This window comes from Phyllopteryx taeniolatus, chromosome 23 (assembly GCF_024500385.1).
Source record: "Phyllopteryx taeniolatus isolate TA_2022b chromosome 23, UOR_Ptae_1.2, whole genome shotgun sequence".
In the NCBI taxonomy this organism is placed as follows: Eukaryota; Metazoa; Chordata; class Actinopteri; order Syngnathiformes; family Syngnathidae; genus Phyllopteryx; species Phyllopteryx taeniolatus.
The window spans coordinates 5,177,054-5,196,999 of NC_084524.1; the positions used below are offsets into that span (position 1 = coordinate 5,177,054).

The 19,946-nt window shown below is 47.1% G+C and overlaps 3 protein-coding genes across 4 annotated transcripts; 1 reads left to right on the top strand and 2 right to left on the bottom strand.

Annotated features, from left to right (window-relative positions):
* Nucleotides 1-2,647: 2,647 nt before the first annotated feature.
* On the bottom strand, nucleotides 2,648-6,689 carry rce1a (Ras converting CAAX endopeptidase 1a). 2 transcript variants are annotated; one of them, XM_061764595.1, is made up of 9 exons: nucleotides 6,400-6,689; nucleotides 6,144-6,280; nucleotides 5,742-5,844; nucleotides 5,581-5,664; nucleotides 5,427-5,505; nucleotides 5,190-5,357; nucleotides 5,050-5,121; nucleotides 4,889-4,951; nucleotides 2,648-4,293 (listed from the first exon to the last, which is right to left on the bottom strand). In XM_061764595.1, the coding sequence occupies exons 2-9, from the start codon at nucleotides 6,269-6,271 to the stop codon at nucleotides 4,058-4,060; spliced, it is 933 nt and encodes a 310-aa protein (XP_061620579.1). In that variant the 5' UTR covers nucleotides 6,272-6,280; nucleotides 6,400-6,689; the 3' UTR covers nucleotides 2,648-4,057. The 2 variants fall into 2 exon arrangements, with proteins under 2 accessions (XP_061620579.1, XP_061620578.1); XM_061764594.1 differs by having other exon boundaries at nucleotides 6,381-6,689.
* Nucleotides 6,690-7,181: 492 nt separating this feature from the next.
* Nucleotides 7,182-14,323, top strand: peli3 (pellino E3 ubiquitin protein ligase family member 3). Its single transcript, XM_061764589.1, has 7 exons — nucleotides 7,182-7,318; nucleotides 10,136-10,333; nucleotides 10,919-11,048; nucleotides 11,210-11,311; nucleotides 11,378-11,596; nucleotides 12,853-13,041; nucleotides 13,595-14,323. Exons 2-7 carry the CDS (start codon nucleotides 10,161-10,163, stop codon nucleotides 14,192-14,194), a joined length of 1,413 nt encoding a protein of 470 aa, XP_061620573.1. The 5' UTR covers nucleotides 7,182-7,318; nucleotides 10,136-10,160; the 3' UTR covers nucleotides 14,195-14,323.
* Nucleotides 14,324-14,908: 585 nt separating this feature from the next.
* rab1ba (zRAB1B, member RAS oncogene family a) lies at nucleotides 14,909-19,695 on the bottom strand. Its single transcript, XM_061764608.1, has 6 exons — nucleotides 19,357-19,695; nucleotides 18,316-18,388; nucleotides 18,131-18,226; nucleotides 17,955-18,050; nucleotides 17,750-17,881; nucleotides 14,909-16,819 (listed from the first exon to the last, which is right to left on the bottom strand). The coding sequence occupies exons 1-6, from the start codon at nucleotides 19,368-19,370 to the stop codon at nucleotides 16,625-16,627; spliced, it is 606 nt and encodes a 201-aa protein (XP_061620592.1). The 5' UTR covers nucleotides 19,371-19,695; the 3' UTR covers nucleotides 14,909-16,624.
* Between the last annotated feature and the right edge of the window lie 251 nt (nucleotides 19,696-19,946).

A 19,946-nucleotide genomic window follows, 5' to 3' on the forward strand; every position in this document is an offset into this window, starting at 1 on the left:
TCCCTTCTTTTCTAAAAGGGGCGATCAACATTGCCGACTTGTAATGTACTGTGACTGCGGCTCGGCATTCATTATTTGCTAAGTGACCTGCTGCTGCCTTTCCATTGGTTGCTTTCAAAGACGGCGACCCTCCATCCGTGGCGGCGCAATCTGCCACATTCTCATCACATCTTATTTGTTGCGGCTCTCACGGTACTCGACTTGAGTCTAAAAATATGCGGGATCGTTCGCGATAACGCCGCGCGCAAGGACAAAGGGTAAGCTGCCGAGAGGGAAGCCGGCTGGTGAGGAATGAAGGAACAAAAATGGATGCGGAGGATGACAAAGACGAGCTGCTATCTCCTTAACTGACCCTCTAGAAATCTCGCCGAAGCTCTAGCTTAGTGGGGAACGAGTTGCACTTGAGGATCACAAATTTCCATGACAACCACACTCGCCACGATGACACTTTTTGATACAAGTGGCCCACGTGTCGCTTTGCCTCTGATTGGCTGGAGTCACGGCGATCCACCTCTCCGCGGCCGTCGCTATGCAAGTGTCACAGCGCGTCCGCCGTCCGCCGTCCGGTGGCCGCCAATGTGTTTCATTAAACCCCGCCTGGAATTCCAGCGTTCACGTGTGAGGAAGACAACAAGACTGACGACGCGGCCTCAAGTCTGTCTACGAACTGTGCTGCTCTTAACACATTTTTTAAGCATGTCGCCGCACCGCTGGGTCAGAGCACGAGGGTCATTGTTTTGACAAACGTCTCCCAAAAACCTATTGATTCCAGAGAGGGTTGCGGTAAAAACCTATTGCCAAAACAAAGCCCTTCAAACGTTCCCACTTGGGAAGGTAGAAGTACCTTCACACTCGGATTAGTCAGTCATCAGCTGTGCATATGTGGAGGGTGAACATTACATGCAGTATGGGCCCCCTCGACTAACTGGCTGTCAGTTAAGCTCTTTTCTTTGTTTAGTCACTCCTAAAAGTGCACCACCGCATCCCTCGGGGGCATCTCAGGCTGTCCTTGCCTTTCGACTTCACTTCAGGGTTGACCGCATTCCAAATAGGAGGTCCAAGGCCATCCACACTCACATTCGGGCTGTGTATATTTTAAGAACTCCCCTCCCCCAACCACCCCCCCCCCCCCTCTCCAACATTGTGGGGTCAAAAACGCATTTACAGGCTTTTTTTTGTAAAATAGCAGGTGGCGCTATGACCCATTTCAGGCAACAAGTGATTTCAGCATGAGGCATGAAAAACATTTGAGACACGCACAGTCTCATTGTCCACAACAGAATAACAAACTCGAGCCGGGCCAGCTTTGGGAACACGCTAGCTTGGCCTCGCGTGTATATTTGTGCTACGCTGAGAAAGAAGGGAGCCATCGGAGGGGAGCGTGGTCAACCAAACACAAGAGAAGCGAATGCCCTCATCCGAGGCTGCAGACGCGTGACGCATTTGCGCATTGTGTGCGGCGGGGAGGACAGCTAGGCCGCAGTGTTTCATTACCGACCGAGGCCCAAATAAAATACTGATGCGAGCTCACTTTACTTGTTTTTATTTTTTTGGGACAGGACAATGTGTCATGCAGAGGCCTCGCTCACAATGCATTTTGTGAAAGGCCAGACTGATATGACTGCAGTGTTTCCAGTGTTATTAGCGACTTGCTTTATTGCCATTTCATGAACACACTTGTCAGTGCGCATAGCAAACTAAATGTTGATCCTGTATCATCTCACCAAATGTAATTAATTTGACGTTACAGCTGCTTTGAAAGCCTTGATGTTGGTGTAGACCAAGTCCAATGTGTTCTCTCTCCCCACTGCCAGCGTTGCCAAGACAACAATGGAAATGTCGTTGGTTGCAATTACATCTCACCTCATTGGAAATGTAATGTTTCAATTACTTTCACTTTTCACAATTAAGTCACAAAGCTAAGCATTTTTTCTTAATTTTGAATAAATGCACCAAGAGGACCCTTGGATGCCCCCCCCCCAAAAAAAACCATGAATTAAAACCATACATTATTTTGGAATTATTTTCCATGTTATTTACATAAATAAAATAACAAAACATGATGAAACAATAAATGTTGCTTGCATTATATACACGCACACACACACAACATGATACCATTATAACCTAATGACAAATGCGCCTAATTTAGACAATATCACTTCATTTGGCGGACCAGATAAGCGAATGATCCACAAAAAAAGTCCCAAATTATAATAATGAAACTGTTCAAAAGTCAGTGTTGTTTTGTATGTTCAAAAGTGTAACTATGAGTCTATAATATTTTCAAAATCTCAGACTAACTAATAGATTGCACCACAAGGTCACATTTGGAAAAAAAATCTCATGTTTGAGACTTCGGCGGAATGGCACATGACCGGAGAGAGCCAAGTAGGAGTATGAAAATAAATGTGTGGCGATTTTTCTAACTAAAATTGTAATCGTGGAAATTTCCAAAAGCAACTACATTTTAATTACGGCATTTTCTCCATGTAATTGATGACAATTACCAGTACATAATTTTTCGAATTATGTAATCTCATTACATGGAATTACTTACTCCCCAACACTGCCCACTGGTAGCAAAGTCGACATCGGCAGAAAACAGAAGAACTTCATGTTAGGAGGGAAATAATAATCACAGGCATGAATTGCTGTATAAAATTTATTTACAAACATCTTTACAGCCAAGGTTTGTGTCAAAGATAGTTGTAGTAAAACTACTTGAATTGTACAGGTGCGATCCATTTATACTCTATACACTCACAAAATATTTTTTTTTAAAAACAAAACAAAAAAAAACAGCGCTGGGCTCATTGTCGATGAGCACATTTGGAATTCTCCTCCCCCCTCTAGGAAAATAACAGAGCTGCTCAAGCTTTGCAAAATATAGATTCCTCGGCAGTCTGCATATCGTTACAGGCACTCTGCATCTCGGCCCCTGCCCAAGCAAAGGCTGACTTTTCTTTTTTTCCTAGCGGATCTTTTATACAAAAGTGACCGGTGACTGTTAAGTACAACTCAAAGGCAGCCAAGGACAAAGTGAGAAAGTATTGTGAGCGGATCAATAAATTACTTTTTTTTTTTTCTTTGTGTGTGCGTGTGTGTGTGTGTGTGGGGGGGGGGGGGGCATAATGATGGGGAACAGGTGCCACTTAGGAGAAAGGTTCAACTAAGTGAATTTATTTGCAGCAAATGTTTATCTTGGCACAGGAAAGGCTCTTCAGACTGTACCATAAATCAGCCAGAAGCCTTCCCGCCGCTCTTGATGAATAGCGTGTCTCAGTAATGGTCGCATTCAGCACTTTACTCACCCGGTAGTGGGGCCCCGACAGACAAGACAAAAATAGAAGGCTCTCTGACGCCTTCTAGTGTTCACCTCACACAAAGCCACCGGCAAGAAACACCGACCGGCTCGCCTTAAAAACATCCTCCTCCTCGTGATTCTCTATTGCTCAAGCAATCAACTTTGTCTTCACAGTACCAGTTTAGCTTATAGAGTGTTTTGCATTTTTTATTTTTTTTTTTTTTTTAAGTGCTGCCAAAAGCACCGCTGATATTCCCAGTTGGGTATTATTGTGCATGTAAACAACATAGAGGTCACAATCGCAGGATTAAAAAAATAAACAACTGGATTACCCTGAAAGCACAAAGAGATGCATCAATCTCACCCTTTTGTGACTTTGAATGACTTGAGGAACCATCAGCGCTCCCGCCGCCGACCAAGAGTCCGATAATTACAATCATCTGGGCGTCTACGCGTGACACGAGAGACATGGTCTCCTACTGTGGTCGTTAGTGACCAAACTAATGGTGATGAATTTTTCCTGCTGGAGCCTCATCAAACAGATGCACATCTGACGCTGAAGAGGAAATCCAGGTTTGCCGCCGAACACTCCAGCGCATGTCAAGTAAACACAGCATGTGCTGTCTTTCGGGGAGCAGACCTGAGCTCTGTATCATCTGTATCCTCAACCTCTGTGGACCAAGGTGAAGGTCAGATGGGCAGATGAGAGAGAGAGAGAGAGAGAGAGAGAGAGAGAGAGACAGGCCGGGATCAAGAAGAGGGGAGGCAGAGGGCGCTGGAGGAAGAGGCCAAGGTGCACAACGGCGTGGGGGGAGCGTAGTAGGCGGGGTCGGTGAAGGGGAAGAGGAAAAGGAGAAAGAGGAGGACCCCCAGCAGGTAAGAGGAGAGGACAGCGTGACGGTGGGGGTGCTCCAGGGCCGCGCTGATGGCAGGGAAACCCATGTAGTTACAGAACGAGTGGCATAGCACCGGGCCCACCAGGTGACCTGGAAACACAGGAGACGAAGAACCCACAAGAGGATGTAAACTCGCGCCCTTCTTGCGAAGATGAAGAAACGTGCTTCCAGGCTCCCCCTGCAGGCGTGATGCGTCATTTACATGTAACCCACTTTATTTCAGGGGCTTCCCCTCATTGTTTTGTTTGTCCAAAAGCGGTTCCAAAAGCGAAGAATCGGAGTGGCTTCCGAGAAATATTATTAAGCATGTATAAATGGGCTTTGTGTCCAGTACAAAACTGTCACTTCCGACCGCCTCGCTGGGTCGTCTGTTTATCCACGACAACACTCGCTGCGGCGACCCCTGGGGGGGGCAAGCCCAAAATTGCAACAGGCTAAATGCTAACACACGTTGTGTTCCCAGCACTGTAGCACCTTTGCTCAGGTTTGCAGAGTCTGATTTGGCCTTTTTATTTACCTTTGTCTGTAAAATACTCTATAAATACATTTTGCATACTTTCTTTGTCAGTGTCAGACCAATCTGGATGTAACATTGTCCTGACTGGTCCATCTAACGTGGTTGATCTAGTGTCACCATGGCAATGGTAGAAAAGCCAGTGGCGTGCCAATACTGAAAACCTCTTACCTGTTCTCATCAAGATGAAGGCTGTGTAGGCGCCGAACACCGCCGTGTAGGAGAACTGGAACACTGTGGTCGGATGAGACAAAACCTTCACCGTTATTTTCGGCCATTCCCGGAGGAGGAAGAGGTGGAGAATGCGCTGAACGTGACACACAAACACTCACCTGCCGAGAGGAAGATTCCTGACAGCGTCCCCTGCCGGAAACGCAGAAGCTCGATCACGTGGTGGAAGTGAGCTGCAAGACAACAACGCGTCACCGCAATCTGAAGAGAACTCTTCCGCCGTCTTCTTGGCGAAACTCACCCACTCCAAAGAAGAGCGGGCAGGTGAGGATGGCGGCGGCCGGGCCGACGCAGGGCACCAACATGGGCAGCATGCAGGCCCTGAACACCAGCTCCTCTGTCAACGGCGCCACCACCTGGTTCCTCAACCACCGCATGTCGCTGAAACACACCATCCAGAAGCACGGGTCTGCAAGAGACCAGCATCCAAACTTAACATGCCAAGTTCCAGGAGAAAAAGTCACACGAGCCAACTCACCAAAGGCCACCCGGATGCCATCCATGAAGCTCCAGGGACAGTCCATAGCCAACTGTGTCAAGGGGCCCAGAAACAGGACCTACAGTGCATCATGCAACCGTACCATCGTTAAGTCCAAGAACGGGGACCGTTTTCACTCCCTCTGGTGTCTTACCATGGTGAGCAGCAGAGGAAGGACGACTGCAGGTACAAAGCCTTCAAAGCGGATCCCCATGATCGCCAGTAGCGATGGCACTGTCTGGAGGCGCACACGCACGACGTGCTAGTGAAGAATCCCGCTGAGCAATTATCACGCTCTATGTTAGATACGCTCACCTTGATGCCTGTGAATTCCCTCCATGCCCACACAAAAAGAGGCGCCATGCCAGAGACGATCAACACGCTGGTGAAGCGCCGCTTGATGACAGCCGGGTGATCCCTGACAGTTGAAGCACAAGAAATAAGACATTAAGAAAGGAAATTCACCTGTTGCAACAGTAGAGGGGCAAGCAGCACATAGAAGATGGCTACAAATAATTAACAAGTGGTACACATGAATTCATTTCAATATGGGATAAAGTGACAAATGACATCACAGCAGGGTTAAGACATCACAAACGAGACAAAAGCACAATTTGGAAAAAACATTCCCCCCCCCCCCCCCCCATGTTTGTGTACTCGGGAGGACATTTTAGGATCATCGGCCGTCAGTCTGTGCCCCTTTTTTCTACGACCTACCTGGGCAGCTCACTCCTCCACACGTACAAACTTCCAACGTAAGAGCAAGCGAGCAGCAGACAGGACAACACCGACACGAAAGCGACGCACAAAGAGCCGCCATTGTCGTGTTCGTCCTCGTCTGTCATGACGACTGGCTGAGAAAAAGGCAAAAGCAAAAAAATGAGCTCAGCTGGGAGGCGAAATGGAACATTGAACTTGATCAATTAAACACCGGAGTGGACCCGCAAAGCGTACATGAGCGACGTTTCTACACCTGAGTTCACGTTGCTAGCCTAGCTTAATTGCTACGGTATCGGGCGCATGATGACTGCGTCACCAAACAGTCTTCTTCCTTGTCCTCTTCGCTTCGAGCTATCGGCAACAGTGCCACCTGCTGGCCATATGTATACACGGCAAAAATAACATTTATTAGTTCATGAGCTAGTAATAGCTATTTTCGGAAATGGAGATTAAATTAAATTATACTTCGTATAAAACCGTGAGAAGGATGAAAAGGAACGTTTTGGCATCATATCACTTCCAATAAAGAGGAAAGTGTTTGAAACAGCATATGCTATCATCGATCTGAAATTAATAATAATAATAAGCCTTTTGAGCGACATATGAAAGGGCAAAAATGACAATTGAAATGCAAAAAAAAAAATCATCAGAAATAACAAATGTGCTTTAAATTAACATCAATTCTATGTCCTCATTGATGTGGGGACGCTGATCAGGTTCATGATTTCTCACAATGATTTAACATGGTCGGAAACATACAAAAAAAATGAAATATTAAAAAAATATATTTGTATAACTCTTTGCAACTGGTTATATTTTCAAATGACCACTTCTACACTATTACGAGGAAATCACAATGTCCTTGGCCCAATTTCCAAGGTCTACTTGAAAAGCAAATTGTCTAACATGGAGATTAATAAAATCATTTGGATACAGGGATTTACCAGGTTATTTGAACGTTACACCAGCCTCTCTCAGCGCGAGAGCGAGAGAGAGAGAAAGAGAGAGAGAGAGAGAGAGAGAGAGAGAAGAGAGAGAGAGAGACTCTTCTTGATCCTTTTTCCTGACGTGGTCTGTCAGGACTCCGCCCCCCCTCCCCAAAAAAAAAACAAAACAAAACACAAGGAAGAATTACAAAGCGGTTTCCGAGCTCCGTTGGAAGACCTCAGCGGGTACGTGACGTGGTTTTTTTTGGGTTTTTTTTTTGTGTTTGGTGCTCAGCTGAGGGCGTCAATGAAAAGCAAATGGCAGCCCAGCGGCGGCCTGTCATCTGCTTTCTGCCCGACCATTCATGTCGCATTCATGTCTTGTCGCATCCGGGATTGCTGCTGCTGCTCTTGATTATGATTATGATTATTATTTTGGGTGTGCGTGATGATGTTTTCTGGAAACGGACCCCCCGCCCCCCCACCACCACCACCACCACCTTCTTGTGCGCGCGTACAAAAACAAAAGGCAGCATCTGCACTGGTTTAGTCAAATCCAGAAGATTTGTGACGGCATGGAACGCCCCATGTTCTCTTTCAAAGGCCTTGATGGCCTGATTGATCAGGTGACTTCATCCTCCTCCTCATCCTCGCATGTATATAAAGCAAGGAGGTGGAGGACGAATTGAAGGATAAAATGTGTTTAAAAAAATACAAAAAAGAGACGCACCGAACAATTTGCATTGGTTTAGTTGACCTGTTGTTGCAGCCTAACGTTGCATTCGGATGAATGGATGATTGGGGGGGGGGGGGGGGGGGGAGTATATTTATTAGGAGCTGTGCTCGCATCCGTCTTACTGGGACAACAGCTATCAAAGAACTCTACTGACACACGGGAAGAAAGCTCACATAAAAGACGCGAGGCTGCATTTTGACGTCACGATTCGTGCAGAGTTGCCGGAAAAAAAAAAGAAGAAGAAAAAAGAAGGAAAATGCGCTTTTCAGTCACTGATGATGATGTCATTGATGAATGCACAACAAGCCATTTGGAGCATTTATTCCATGTCCTACTAGTGCGCTGATTTGTCCATGGACTGTACTAGTACTCCCTTTGTCCTCAAATATCAGACAATTAAGCACACTAGTAAAATGACTGTCTTACTAGTAATATGTTTCCCACTACTAGTGCCAGTTTTGACCTACTAGTAGAACCTTAATGTAGTTACTGTAAGTTAAGGTCTATGTACTAGTGTGCTCTTCTTTGGCCTCACTAGGAGGACAACACTGGCTTACTAGAACAACTTACTAGTGAGGCAAAAATGTGCCTTAGTTGACAACTGTGTGCTACCTGTACAAGTTAACACCCAGCACTTCACTAGTAATACCAGTAGTGCACAGATGTCAACTAGTGCCGTTATTATTCGCTGCTAACATTTAGTAGTCCAACGAGTTCCCCCGAGTCGTTTTACTAGTGTGCTGAATATTCCATTCACTAGTACGCCTTGTCCTCACTAGTTAGACAATTCAGCACACTAGCATGACAAGGGCACACTAGTCAAACAACTACATGTTACTAGTGAGGCAAAACTGTACACTAGTTGACAACTGCGGGCACTGAGTACAAGTTACATAAAATTGTACTAGTTAACGTCTAGCACTGCACTCGTAGTGCGCAGATATCAACTAATGTATAGTTAGCTAGTAACACTAGCACACCATAGTTATTTTATAGTGCGTTGAATTGTCTTACTAGTGAGGACCAAGAGTGCACTAGTACATGGACTTGAAGATCAAACATGGCATAATCGCTCTAATGGCTTTCCATATGTATAATAGTGGAAAAAACATTACTAGTGCACCAGTTTTTGTTCTACAAGTGTGCTGAACTGTCCTAGTAGTGAGGAGAAAGACTGTCCTAGTACATGGCAAACTCAACGCACTAGTAGGATATGGAATAAATGCTCAAACGGCTTGCGAAAGGTGCCTTAACTGGGGCGTACGAACGTGCCCGTATTCAGCGAGGTGACGCTAGGACCTCGACGACAGCGCCTCGGGCCTGAACGAAGAACCACAGTACGGTCCGGTACTTGAAAGTTAACAGAGCGTCACGGCGAAGCGAGAGTTGTGTGGGAGGCGCGTAAGCACACTTCATCTTACATAACGTGGAACAGACGCACGCACGCACGCTATTCAACGCGAACGCTTTTTAGAATTCCATTTACAGTCGGGAGACGAAATAAAATACGGTGCCATGCCGTATGTCACAAGGCTGCAGAGTACATCTCGATCTCAATCTTTTGATTAGTGACGAAGGAGGATGATGTTGTGCCGCGGCGCCTCGATGGTCGCCTCTTCCTTTGTCTTCCTTCTTTTGTCCTCTTCCTTGCCACCCATGAGATGCGACTGTGGCTTGATTAAAAAAAAAAAAAAAAAAAGCGTGGCAATCCATCACCCTGCCACGCTGTTGCCGTTGTACGCATGCTCACGCAAGTCGAGCCCCGGATCATGCCTCCCCTTCCTCGGGCTTCGCCCTCTCCTTTCGTGTTTTCCTGGGGAGGCGAGCGTCACCTTTCCGTGCCCTTCATCCTCCCTCCTCTTCCACAAGCAGATGGCATTTCTGGACTCATCCTGGAAAATAGCACGATGGCAGCTCCATGAAGGAAGGCCTCTCCGGGCTCATCCTTTAGCCGCCGCCGCTCAATACCCAGTCAGGCTAATGAAATGGCCTCCGGCTGCCCGACATCCGTCATCTGACGGTGGAGATGTTCTCCCGTCTTCCTCATCCAGTCGAACCCAATGAGAGGTCACCTATAGCTGCGTATGAGCTTTAATGACTTTTCACGGATCACGTTTCGACAGTGTGTTGCTTTAAGGCTGAACTGGAGACAATCCGCTGACAGGGAAACATAAAGCATCAAACTCTATGTTCGATGCTTTGTGTCATTGAAAACAGGATTGACTGTTGACTATGGGGGTCCCGTTGCTTTGGTAGAGTCGAGATGCACGGCAGATAAAACGCTAATGTGCTTTTCTGACTAACTGTGTGCCCCTCCTCCCCAGCAGCAATCCCCAGGGGTGGCCAGTGGGCATGGTTTTGGAGGGTAGCTCCGAGGCGCTGTGTCCCCCCCCATCTCTGGAGCTGCGCCCGTCCTGCAACAAGAGCCAGCCCTCGCCTCCCCTGGGCTCCAGCTCTCGGCTTCCGGACGGAGTCTTTCCTGAAGACAGGGAGCCCGTCACGTACGGCGAGCTCATCGTCTTGGGGTGAGACGCCGAAATTACACGTTTGCCGGAAGTGACTCCAGGATTCCATTAGTGACGTTTGCCCTCTGATTAGGTTACACTCCGCTGATGCGGTTAACTTGTTCACAGTCCTATTCAATTGAATGACATCCAACCAAGGAGGATTTATATTTGTGGTCTGTTTAGCCCAAGAAAACTGTAGTGACAGAGATGAGTGTCATCTTTACATCTACATATTAACTGGTCTAATGGAAGCATGTACAGAATGAACAACAGAGGTCCCAGGTTTGACCCCTGGAGAACCTCACAGACCATAGCTGTTTTAAACAAAACAATAAAGGTCATTTTGACATAACCAAGCATTAGAGTTAGAGGTGTGAGAGATTTGTTTGACGGCAACTTTTGGTTTATTGGCGCGTCGTGTGATTACCGGCCACGCCCCTTTTTTTGCAAACATCCATCCAACTGGAGGTTTTCGTCGAATGCAGAAAAGCCGAAAGCAATTCAGCATGGTCACAGGGTTGATTTTTCTGAGTATGAATGACATGCGTGCGAGGTTAGGTCAAGTGTATTGTGGGAACTAATAGCTTTTGCAATACTTTGCAGGCACAATGGCTCGCTGGCCAGCGGGGACAAAGGTCGCAGGAGGAGTCGCCTGGCCCTTTATAAGAGACCAAAAGCCAACGGGGTCAAACCTGACGTCATCCACAACATCTCAACACCTCTTGTGTCCAAGGTGACAAAAAAAATTCAACAACTTGTGTGCGTGTTCATGCGAGTGACCAGTATCAGTGATTCCAAAGCATTTCATTTTCACAAAGGGTTAGCGTTAGGGTGCTTTGGCTCGATAAAACACTGACCTGGACAATGTCTTCTTGCTGTTGCTTTCCTTGGCAGGCACTCAGCAACAAAAGCCAGCACAGCATCTCGTACACGCTCTCTCGCAGCCACTCTGTCATTGTGGAGTACACGCATGACACAAACACAGACATGTTTCAGGTGAGTAGGACACACTCACAATGCATCATGGGAGTCCACACGTCGTGTTTGCTCGTCTTCCGTCAGATCGGCCGCTCCACCGAGAGCATGATCGACTTTGTGGTGACGGACACCTCTGGCGGAGGCGGGGGCAGCGGTTGCGCCGCCGGGGAGGGGGTCGGAGGTCAGTCGGCGCAGAGCACCATCTCCCGGTACGCCTGCCGAATCCTGTGCGAGCGCAGCGCCCCCTACACGGCCCGCATCTACGCCGCCGGCTTTGACTCCTCGAAAAACATCTTCCTGGGGGTGAGTGAGGCTTTGTCACGGTGGCCTCCCCAGGCACTAGTAGCCGTGGCGGCTGGAGCGATTGCAACTCAAGAGTTGACCAGTGTGATGACGGTTGATGGTTTCCAGGTGTACCTAAATGAAGTGAGCGCTACAAATTGAAACGAATGGAGAGAGCGTGACGGTACAGATTTGGATAACAATGATGCAGCAACACATGTATACAGACAATCTAACAACACTCAGTCATATATTCTTTGTCCTCTGTGAAAAATGACTTAATTTTACAGCAGCTTACTGAATCCTCATTTGTGTCTGCATGGCTGTATTGTACTGCCCCCTGGTGGGCAAGACACACACACACACACACACACACACACACGAGAAAGAACTGCAATGAAGTAATCAAGCTGCAAAAAGTGTAAGTGTAGTAATGTAATTACTGTATGTTTCTATACAGTATATTATCATCTTATTTTCTTCATTAAAACATTATTTTTTTTGGTTTTTTTGGGGGGGCGGGGGGAGGCTGGAATGGATTATTGGTGTTTTCATTCACTGAATATATAATTAGGGCCTTGACGCCATCTTCAGATCACTTGGATTTCTGCTTTCCGCGCGGTCCTAGAACATTCTATTTCACTGAGCTTTCCAGGCAGGAACATTACAAAGTGAATTCATCTTTTTAGACCAATTTTGACATCGTGGCGAAACAATCCTGTGTTTTCATAGAAAACGACATTTGAAAAGGAACAGGGAACACAAATCATGCTATTTTACCGTCCTGGTGTAACAAGATGACTGGTCGTGCTGTTGAATTTAGGACAGCTGTGGCATGAGGGTGACTTTGGGTTCCGCCGTCATACATTTGCTCAAAATGTGACACGTTCGGTGCTGAGAGCCACCCAGAACTAATAATAGCTTCCCTCAAATCAGCATGACTTCACGCCATGCATCATTCATCAGAACTGCTTCGCACGCAGACGAGCCTCGCCTTTTAATTGTACGCGTTAACCCATAACATCGTTTTGGTCCGTGAACTGCAGCTTTTCAGCAAAATCTTTTGCATTCCGTGAGCGCTCATTTACCTTCATCATGCTTTTTCTCGGGAATGAGTTTATTCTTAGGCGTGGGTGAACCTGTTTGGATGAGTCACTACAGCACTGGACTAAATATAGCAGCACCCACCTGACATCCACCTCCGCCATCCTCCCTGGGGGCCTCCCCATGTTTCCTCCTCACCTTGATGGCCGTCTCCTCCTCCCTTCGCCCCGCAGGAGCGCGCCGCCAAGTGGAGGACGTCGGACGGCCTGATGGACGGCCTGACCACCAACGGCGTGCTGGTCATGCACCCGGCGGGCGAGTTTGTCTCCGAGTCGGCTCCGGGAGTCTGGAGGGAAATCTCCGTCTGTGGCAACGTCTTCGCCCTGAGGGAGACCCGATCAGCACAGCAGAGGGGAAAGTTGGTACGGTGTTGATAATTGCTGAAAACATGCAAAGAATGAGAACTATTTAGCACTCAATTGTGGAAATATAAGGTTGAAGTACTTTTCACCTTATCAGTTTTCCTGACTTAATAGTTTCCCTTCGGATTAGAGCGCCTCGTTGTCGGCTGCGAGTGCGCGCACGTCACAGAGAGAAAGATGGAAGACCGAGGGAGGGGAAGAATCACTTTTACAAAGTCCGACTTGACATCTCGTCTTTGTACAGGGTCTTTGGGCATTTCTACGCCAAGGTTGCCGTCTTGGAGCACCTTTTGGGTGGTAGGGTACCGAAAAGGTTAGGGTCAGTGTGCTTCTGCTGCACTTGTTTGGGATAGATTTGAGTCAGGTTAGTCTTAGCTCGAGCGACTTGTTAACTCTGCTTTTATCACCAGTTTTCCTCACTAGTAACATGTAGTCATCCTTCTAGCATGCCAAAGTCGTCTTACTAGTGCGGAGAAAGAGCATAGAATAGGATAGCTATGGAAGAAATGCTCCAACGTCTTTCCGTTTGTGTTGCCGATGTTCCCCGGTGCAGGTGGACAACGAGTCCAACACCCTCCAGGACGGCTCTCTGATCGACCTGTGCGGGGCCACGCTGCTTTGGCGGACCCCCGGCGGACTGCGCCACACGCCCACCCTCAAACAGCTGGAGTCCCTGCGCCAGGAGCTGAACGCCGCTCGGCCTCAGTGCCCCGTGGGCTTCAACACGCTGGCCTTCCCCAGCCTGGCGCAGCGCGAGATCGTGGACAAAAAGCAGCCGTGGGTGTACGTCAACTGCGGCCACGTCCACGGCTACCACAACTGGGGCTACCGCAAGGAGAAAAGCCCCGCCGGCCACGGGGGCACGGCCCCGGCGGCCACCGGGGAGAGAGAGTGCCCCATGTGCAGGCGGGTGGGCCCCTACGTGCCGCTGTGGCTGGGCTGCGAGGGGGGTTTGTATTTGGACGCGGGGGCGCCCACTCACGCCTTCTGCCCCTGCGGTCACGTTTGCTCCCAAAAGACGGCGGTGGGATGGAGTCAGATCCCGCTACCCCACGGGACGCACGCCTTTCACGCCGCCTGCCCGTTCTGCGGGACCTGGTTGACGGGCGAGCAAGGCCACATCAAACTCATCTTCCAGGGCCCCGTCGACTGAAGCAAAGTCACCATCTTAACTTAATGGGAAGGGCACTCCGACGGACAGGAAAGTGGAAGCCCAGATCGAGGCGGCACGTGGTACATCGTGTGTATATGCAGAATTTGTAAATAAATTGTGTTGACATGAGCGTGATGCTGATTCGTTTGTCGCTGACTTGTCCACTAAATGACAATGTCAAGTTTTGCGAGGTTGGCGCCGACTACACCGCATGTCTCTGAGCTGTACCCACCCCCCCCCCCATGCTAAAAATAACTCAAGGTCAGCGGCACACAGTCATCAGGAGGACAAGAGAGGAACTGAAGAATCACACAAACTTGGGAAAAAAATAAATACAAAAATACTATGACTTCACAAACGTGCACTCATCTCGATTATCTGTTTATATTTGGGTACACAATAAGAGAGAGATTGGGCTCCGACCTTTGCAGTTACATCCCAGGCTGAGGGGGTGGGGGGGGGTACGGTGTCATCAATTGTCCACCGTAAGCGGCTACCATTGTGGTCACTTGCCCTTGAAGTGGAAGCAAGATGACTTTTGTGCTCACATAACATTGAAATATGCGTCAGAAAAACAAGTAAAAACTGGGATTTAAATTGGTCCACCGCTATAAATTCATACAATAAGAGAATCCAGCATTGCCATGGCAACAGCAGAGATGCTAACTTATTTGCCAGATATTAAAAAAAAAAAAAAAAACACAACTTGACTACTTTTACTGTTGAACTTTTTCATCATTTTATTATATAGATATTTATAATATGTACAGACAAACATCATGTCAAAAATCAGCAGTAGACAGCACCAAGTGAACAAGCAAAACCAAAAACGAATGTTGACCAGTAGGTGCCCAGTTTTTGTGTGTGTCCAAGTTTACGATGAGAGCAAGAAAGAGGAAAAGTGGTTTAAGATTACACACCCCGTGGCAAACGATCAATGAATATGCTATAAAATCAGTAGAACGGCAAGTTTAAATAAGAAAAGCAGCCATCGAAGCGCAACATCCGCTGGAGTGAAACCGGTGTGACGCAAATATGTCCACATAGATCAGGAATGTTGCATTCGGTCCATTCAAACAAAAACAAAAAACACACTTACACTTACCACGACCCCCCTGAACCCGAAAAGCTTACTGCCAATGAAAAAGCCTCACAAGTAGAAGGCTATATTGTCCTGACAATGAACCTGTTCCTCCGCTAATTTGGAGCCAGAGAGGATGCTGAGGAGTTTTGAAGGACGGAGGTCACAGTGGGGACATCATATCCAGTTTGGAAAACCAAGACCAGTCAGTCCCCGAACGTCCACACCCTCCAAAAACATCAGCAGGGGCCTGAAAGTCAGGCTTCTGTCAAGCACTGCACATCACTACCGGGGAGGGGGAAAAAAAACAAACAAAAAAAAAACAGGGACTTGCTGAATAATCACAACCTTTTGCAGTCCCGACGTTATTCGAGTACAATGAGCTCAAAACCGGACAAGTGTAAAGAGCAGCTTCAGTTGGACACCATGTCTCGACTACAGCGACATCATCCAGAACCTGGAGCGGGGGGCTCAAGTTGTAAAAACAAAACTAATATCAAAGTGCTCTAAAGATCGACGCAGACATTGCTAATGGCTCGTGTCTGTCAGATTGTAATGTCAATTCATCCCTATGTAGAACTACCACCTTGCAAGTAGGATGTGACCCCCAGCATTCTTTTTTTTTTTTTTTTTTTGCTAGCGCCAGTGTACAAACAGGGCGTGTCAAAGCTACCCTCTGATTTTGGACGGAAACAATTGCATCAGCTCCTCTATTTGAGTTGATACATATTAAAATGAATCTTATTTCCTTCCCCACCTTGTGCAGTCATCAGGCACAGCAGCGCAAACGTTTTAATGCACACGGTGTGTACAGGACAGGACAAGCACGGAGGGGGGAGACGCTTGCACCTGCTTCACAAAACACAGATTTGGGCTGATTGGGTGGCGACGAGACGGAAAAGAGCGAGGGAGCATTATGGACATTAAATTACCTTGAGCAAAAAGGTGTGCCAAACGTAAGACGCAGCCGACAAAGACGACGTGTTCTCAAAAGAAAAGTTGATGCTGGAAAGTGTGTGTGCGTGCGGGGGGAGGGGGGGGGGGGGGGCAGCTAACCTCTACCACCAGCAAAACTGTGTATGTGAGAAGAAAAAAAAAAAAAATAATCAAATGTTCTACCAAAGCGATTCATGAGCTAGCAACGGCCGTTATCTCCAGTGCGCTTGGAACCTGTACTTCGACAGAGGACGCCCGTGCCCACCCGGCGGGCCGCTCTGATCCAGGCTGCTGGCATGAGTGCAATGGAGAGACGGAGATCACTGATGGAGGCACAGAGAGGAAACCACGGGGAGAGAATTCGAGGAGACTGGAGACAGTGAAGGCGGTCGAGCGGCCGAGCCGAGCGCTCCTTAACAGCAGCCGCCTCCCGACTGCCTGACGGGGGTGCTCTCGATTTTTAAATTGGGCTTGTCGCCGCCCGCCGTGGCCCCGGGGCCCATGCGCTTCTTGATCTCCGCCGCCATGGTCATAAAGGACTGTTCCACGTTGGTGGCGTTCTTGGCACTTGTCTCCAGGAAGGGTATGGACAAAGAGTCTGCAAACTCCTGCCAAGGGAAAAACAAAAATCCATTTATTATGCTGCCGCTGATTTATAATGGTAGAATACGGCGCCGGCAGCTGCACGTCACTAGCACATCAAAAGTGCACACTCACGCCAAACCACCAACCGTGAAAAAAAAATTTAATAATCCTTTACTACGTTGCCAAATCAAACGCCTGTGTTATGTCATCTTCTCAAACTCTTTTCAAAGGTGTGAGAGCAATGAGTGATGTAATAAATAAAACAATGGGATGAGTAAGCAGTGTAATAAGCGGAAATGAATCTGTGCACAGACCTTCTGCAACGAAGCGTCACAGCGATCGATTTTAACAAAACAAGCCTACTCAAATGTATTTAACCTTACTATTTTCACTTTTTACGGTCTAAAAAACATCCAGTCTTTTAATATAGGCAACAAATATTCCATACGGCGAACACAAGAGTTTTCCTACACTTCCCTGACATTTTGCACGTTCAAGAGGATGAATAAATTTGTTTTCGAGCTATTATCACCCCTTTAAGTTGGTTAAAATTGCCTAAAAATAACAGACAGTGGGGAAAGACCAATAGGATTGATTTTTTAAAAAAAAGTGAAATTTACCATAGTTGTCCATCTGCGGTTTCTGTATTTACATGTAATATCTACTTATATATTATAAAATCAAATGTTTAATGGTTAAAAAGTGTGTGTTTGGTGTTCAAATTTGAATTTTAAAAAAATACAAGGAATTTAAGTTGTCATGTATTATTCCACTACTTTAACTGATGTTTTAGGTTTTTGCCATGGTATCATTTCAGTACTAGTATCGAGGTACTTTGTGCAGGTATACTATTGACGTCAAATCTTCGATACCGTGACAAAACCAGATTGTCCACGAAGGAGCTGATGAAGATATTGTCAGGAGATGAGTGCAAAGTATGGCTCGCGACCTACCTTGGCTGTTGTATAGTCCACCACTTTCTTAGTGGTCAGGTCACACTTGTTGCCCACCAGAAGCTTGTTGACATTTTCGCTGGCGTAACGGTCGATTTCCTGGAGCCACTGTTTGACGTTACTGTACGACTCCTACAATATCACACCACGAGGTTGTATTCAAGAGGACACAAGGGTGCCGATCAAAGTCTCGCCGCTCACTTACCTGGTCTGTCACGTCGTACACCACGATGATGCCATGTGCGCCGCGGTAGTAGCTGGAAGTGATGGTGCGAAACCTCTCCTGGCCCGCCGTGTCCCACTGATAAGAGATACAAAAGACTTTGAACCGAGATGCTAACACGCTAATCGTGCCGCTCGCCTTTGCTCGCGTGTGCTCACAATCTGCAGTTTGATGGTCTTGCCGTCCAGTTCGATCGTTCGGATCTTAAAGTCCACTCCGATGGTACTGATGTAACTCTCAGTGTAGGTGTCATCCTGCAACGCAGGCAAACACGAGATAAGAGGACAGCCTAGCCTGGCGCATTTTTCATCGGGTGGTGGTGAGACATAGGTGCGGCACTCACAGCAAAGCGGAGCAACAGGCAGGATTTGCCGACTCCGGAGTCCCCGATAAGCAGCAGCTTGAACAGATAGTCGCTGGAACAAGCAAAACACGCCAGTCATCAGCTTCCACGAACAACAACATGACCTGGTAAAACATTTCTAATTCATGTCTGACAATAATAATGACAGTTTTAGCATTTGGGGATCAACAGCTTCCACATAGTCTATTGTGTATTTAACATTACAGAAACATCAACAACGATGTTGGGCATGACCAATGCTGTTCATTGTGAAGAAACCAGAGAAGGCCTTCAATGAGTTGTTGTCCACACTGGTGCGGCATTTACACACACGCACGGAGGGATTCGGTGACAAGTGTGTGCGCGCGGGCGTGTCTCATTTCAGTATGCCCGCTCAGGCATCAAACACCTGCCACATGGCTGTATCGTCTAACCTGCCGTTACAGCCGCCTCGCCTCCCTCTCGCTGGGTTAATATACAATAAACGGTATTGTTGAAATCGGAACGACTGAAAAGGCGATAACAGACGCAGGGAATAAACAAATTTAACTCAATTGGTCGGAATATTATCTATGGCAGCGACGTATAGTGACAGGCAGAATAACTTTACGGTCCTCCACTAGATGGCAGAAGTCCACATGAACCTGTGCGTACACTTGCTTTCCATTTACACATACAACGCAGTAACAGCAAGTCAGTGTTACTGAACTGAAAAGGCCCAAATGCCACTGACTCGTTCAATATACAATATATATACTTTCGGTGATATTTTTTCCATAGATGTAAAAAAAAAAAACGAAAAAAAACATTTTGGCTCAATTCGGGTTGGAAAACATTTGTACGTTGTGTTTTGTTGTTGCTGTGGCCTCGTAGTCTCGCGAGGTTAAGTCAGTTGACTCTTCCGGATGAAACGCCCTGCTCGCCACCGCCGTCACGAACATGACATGAACATTGAACGACGTTCGTCGACCAAACGGTCACATAGCGAGCGTGTATGCTTACGAACATAACATGAACACATAACGAGAGGTCCGAACTTACTATTCGGGATTCATGGTCTCACTCGGGATGTTTTTCAGTCGACTCGACTCTTCCTTCCCTTCTTTCTTCCTTTGCTTCGCTTCCTTCCTTCCTTCCTTCCGACTAAGGCAAAATGGCTCGTTGGTCCGGTAGCCGAAGCGCTCAAATGGACGTATTGGTGCTCCTGTGACCGTCACTCACTCACTATTTAATCATATAATGTTCATTTCTCGTCGTCGGACTGCGACCGCGGTGATATTTGGCGAGGTTTGGCGAGCTGTGACTATGTTTGACTCGCTTTTCCGTCTTTCTACGACCGTTGCTCGGCAGGTTCCAACAGGGGGAGCGCGCATGTGCGGAAGTGACGTAGGTTGACGTGTCTCTCCGGACAGGTCCACGAGCAAAAAAATAATGAAATAAAATTATACTTTACATACAATATGTATCCAATACACTCTGCTGTACTCTTTATTATTTGTACATTTGAATAACATATGTTTAAAAAAATGGAAGAATCGATGTCCATGTAGTTTATCATTTTATGAAAGTACAGTACGTTTAAAAGGGGATTTGTACTTGATATTCGTCATGTATAATTGTACATTTTCATC

Excerpts from the sequence above, each read along its gene's own strand:
- rce1a (XM_061764595.1), bottom strand. The coding sequence starts at position 6,271 with ATGACAGACGAGGACGAACACGACAATGGCGGCTCTTTGTGCGTCGCT. Across the intron at positions 5,845-6,143 it reads TGGAGGAGTGAGCTGCCCAG|GGATCACCCGGCTGTCATCA; the intron begins GTAGGTCGTAGA and ends TTCAACTGTCAG. Across the intron at positions 5,122-5,189 it reads CCCGCTCTTCTTTGGAGTGG|CTCACTTCCACCACGTGATC; the intron begins GTGAGTTTCGCC and ends GTTGTCTTGCAG.
- peli3 (XM_061764589.1), top strand. The coding sequence starts at position 10,161 with ATGGTTTTGGAGGGTAGCTCCGAGGCGCTGTGTCCCCCCCCATCTCTG. Across the intron at positions 11,312-11,377 it reads CAAACACAGACATGTTTCAG|ATCGGCCGCTCCACCGAGAG; the intron begins GTGAGTAGGACA and ends GTCTTCCGTCAG. Across the intron at positions 11,597-12,852 it reads CGAAAAACATCTTCCTGGGG|GAGCGCGCCGCCAAGTGGAG; the intron begins GTGAGTGAGGCT and ends TTCGCCCCGCAG.
- rab1ba (XM_061764608.1), bottom strand. Across the intron at positions 18,051-18,130 it reads AGACCATCAAACTGCAGATT|TGGGACACGGCGGGCCAGGA; the intron begins GTGAGCACACGC and ends ATCTCTTATCAG. Across the intron at positions 17,882-17,954 it reads TGTACGACGTGACAGACCAG|GAGTCGTACAGTAACGTCAA; the intron begins GTAAGTGAGCGG and ends GTGATATTGTAG.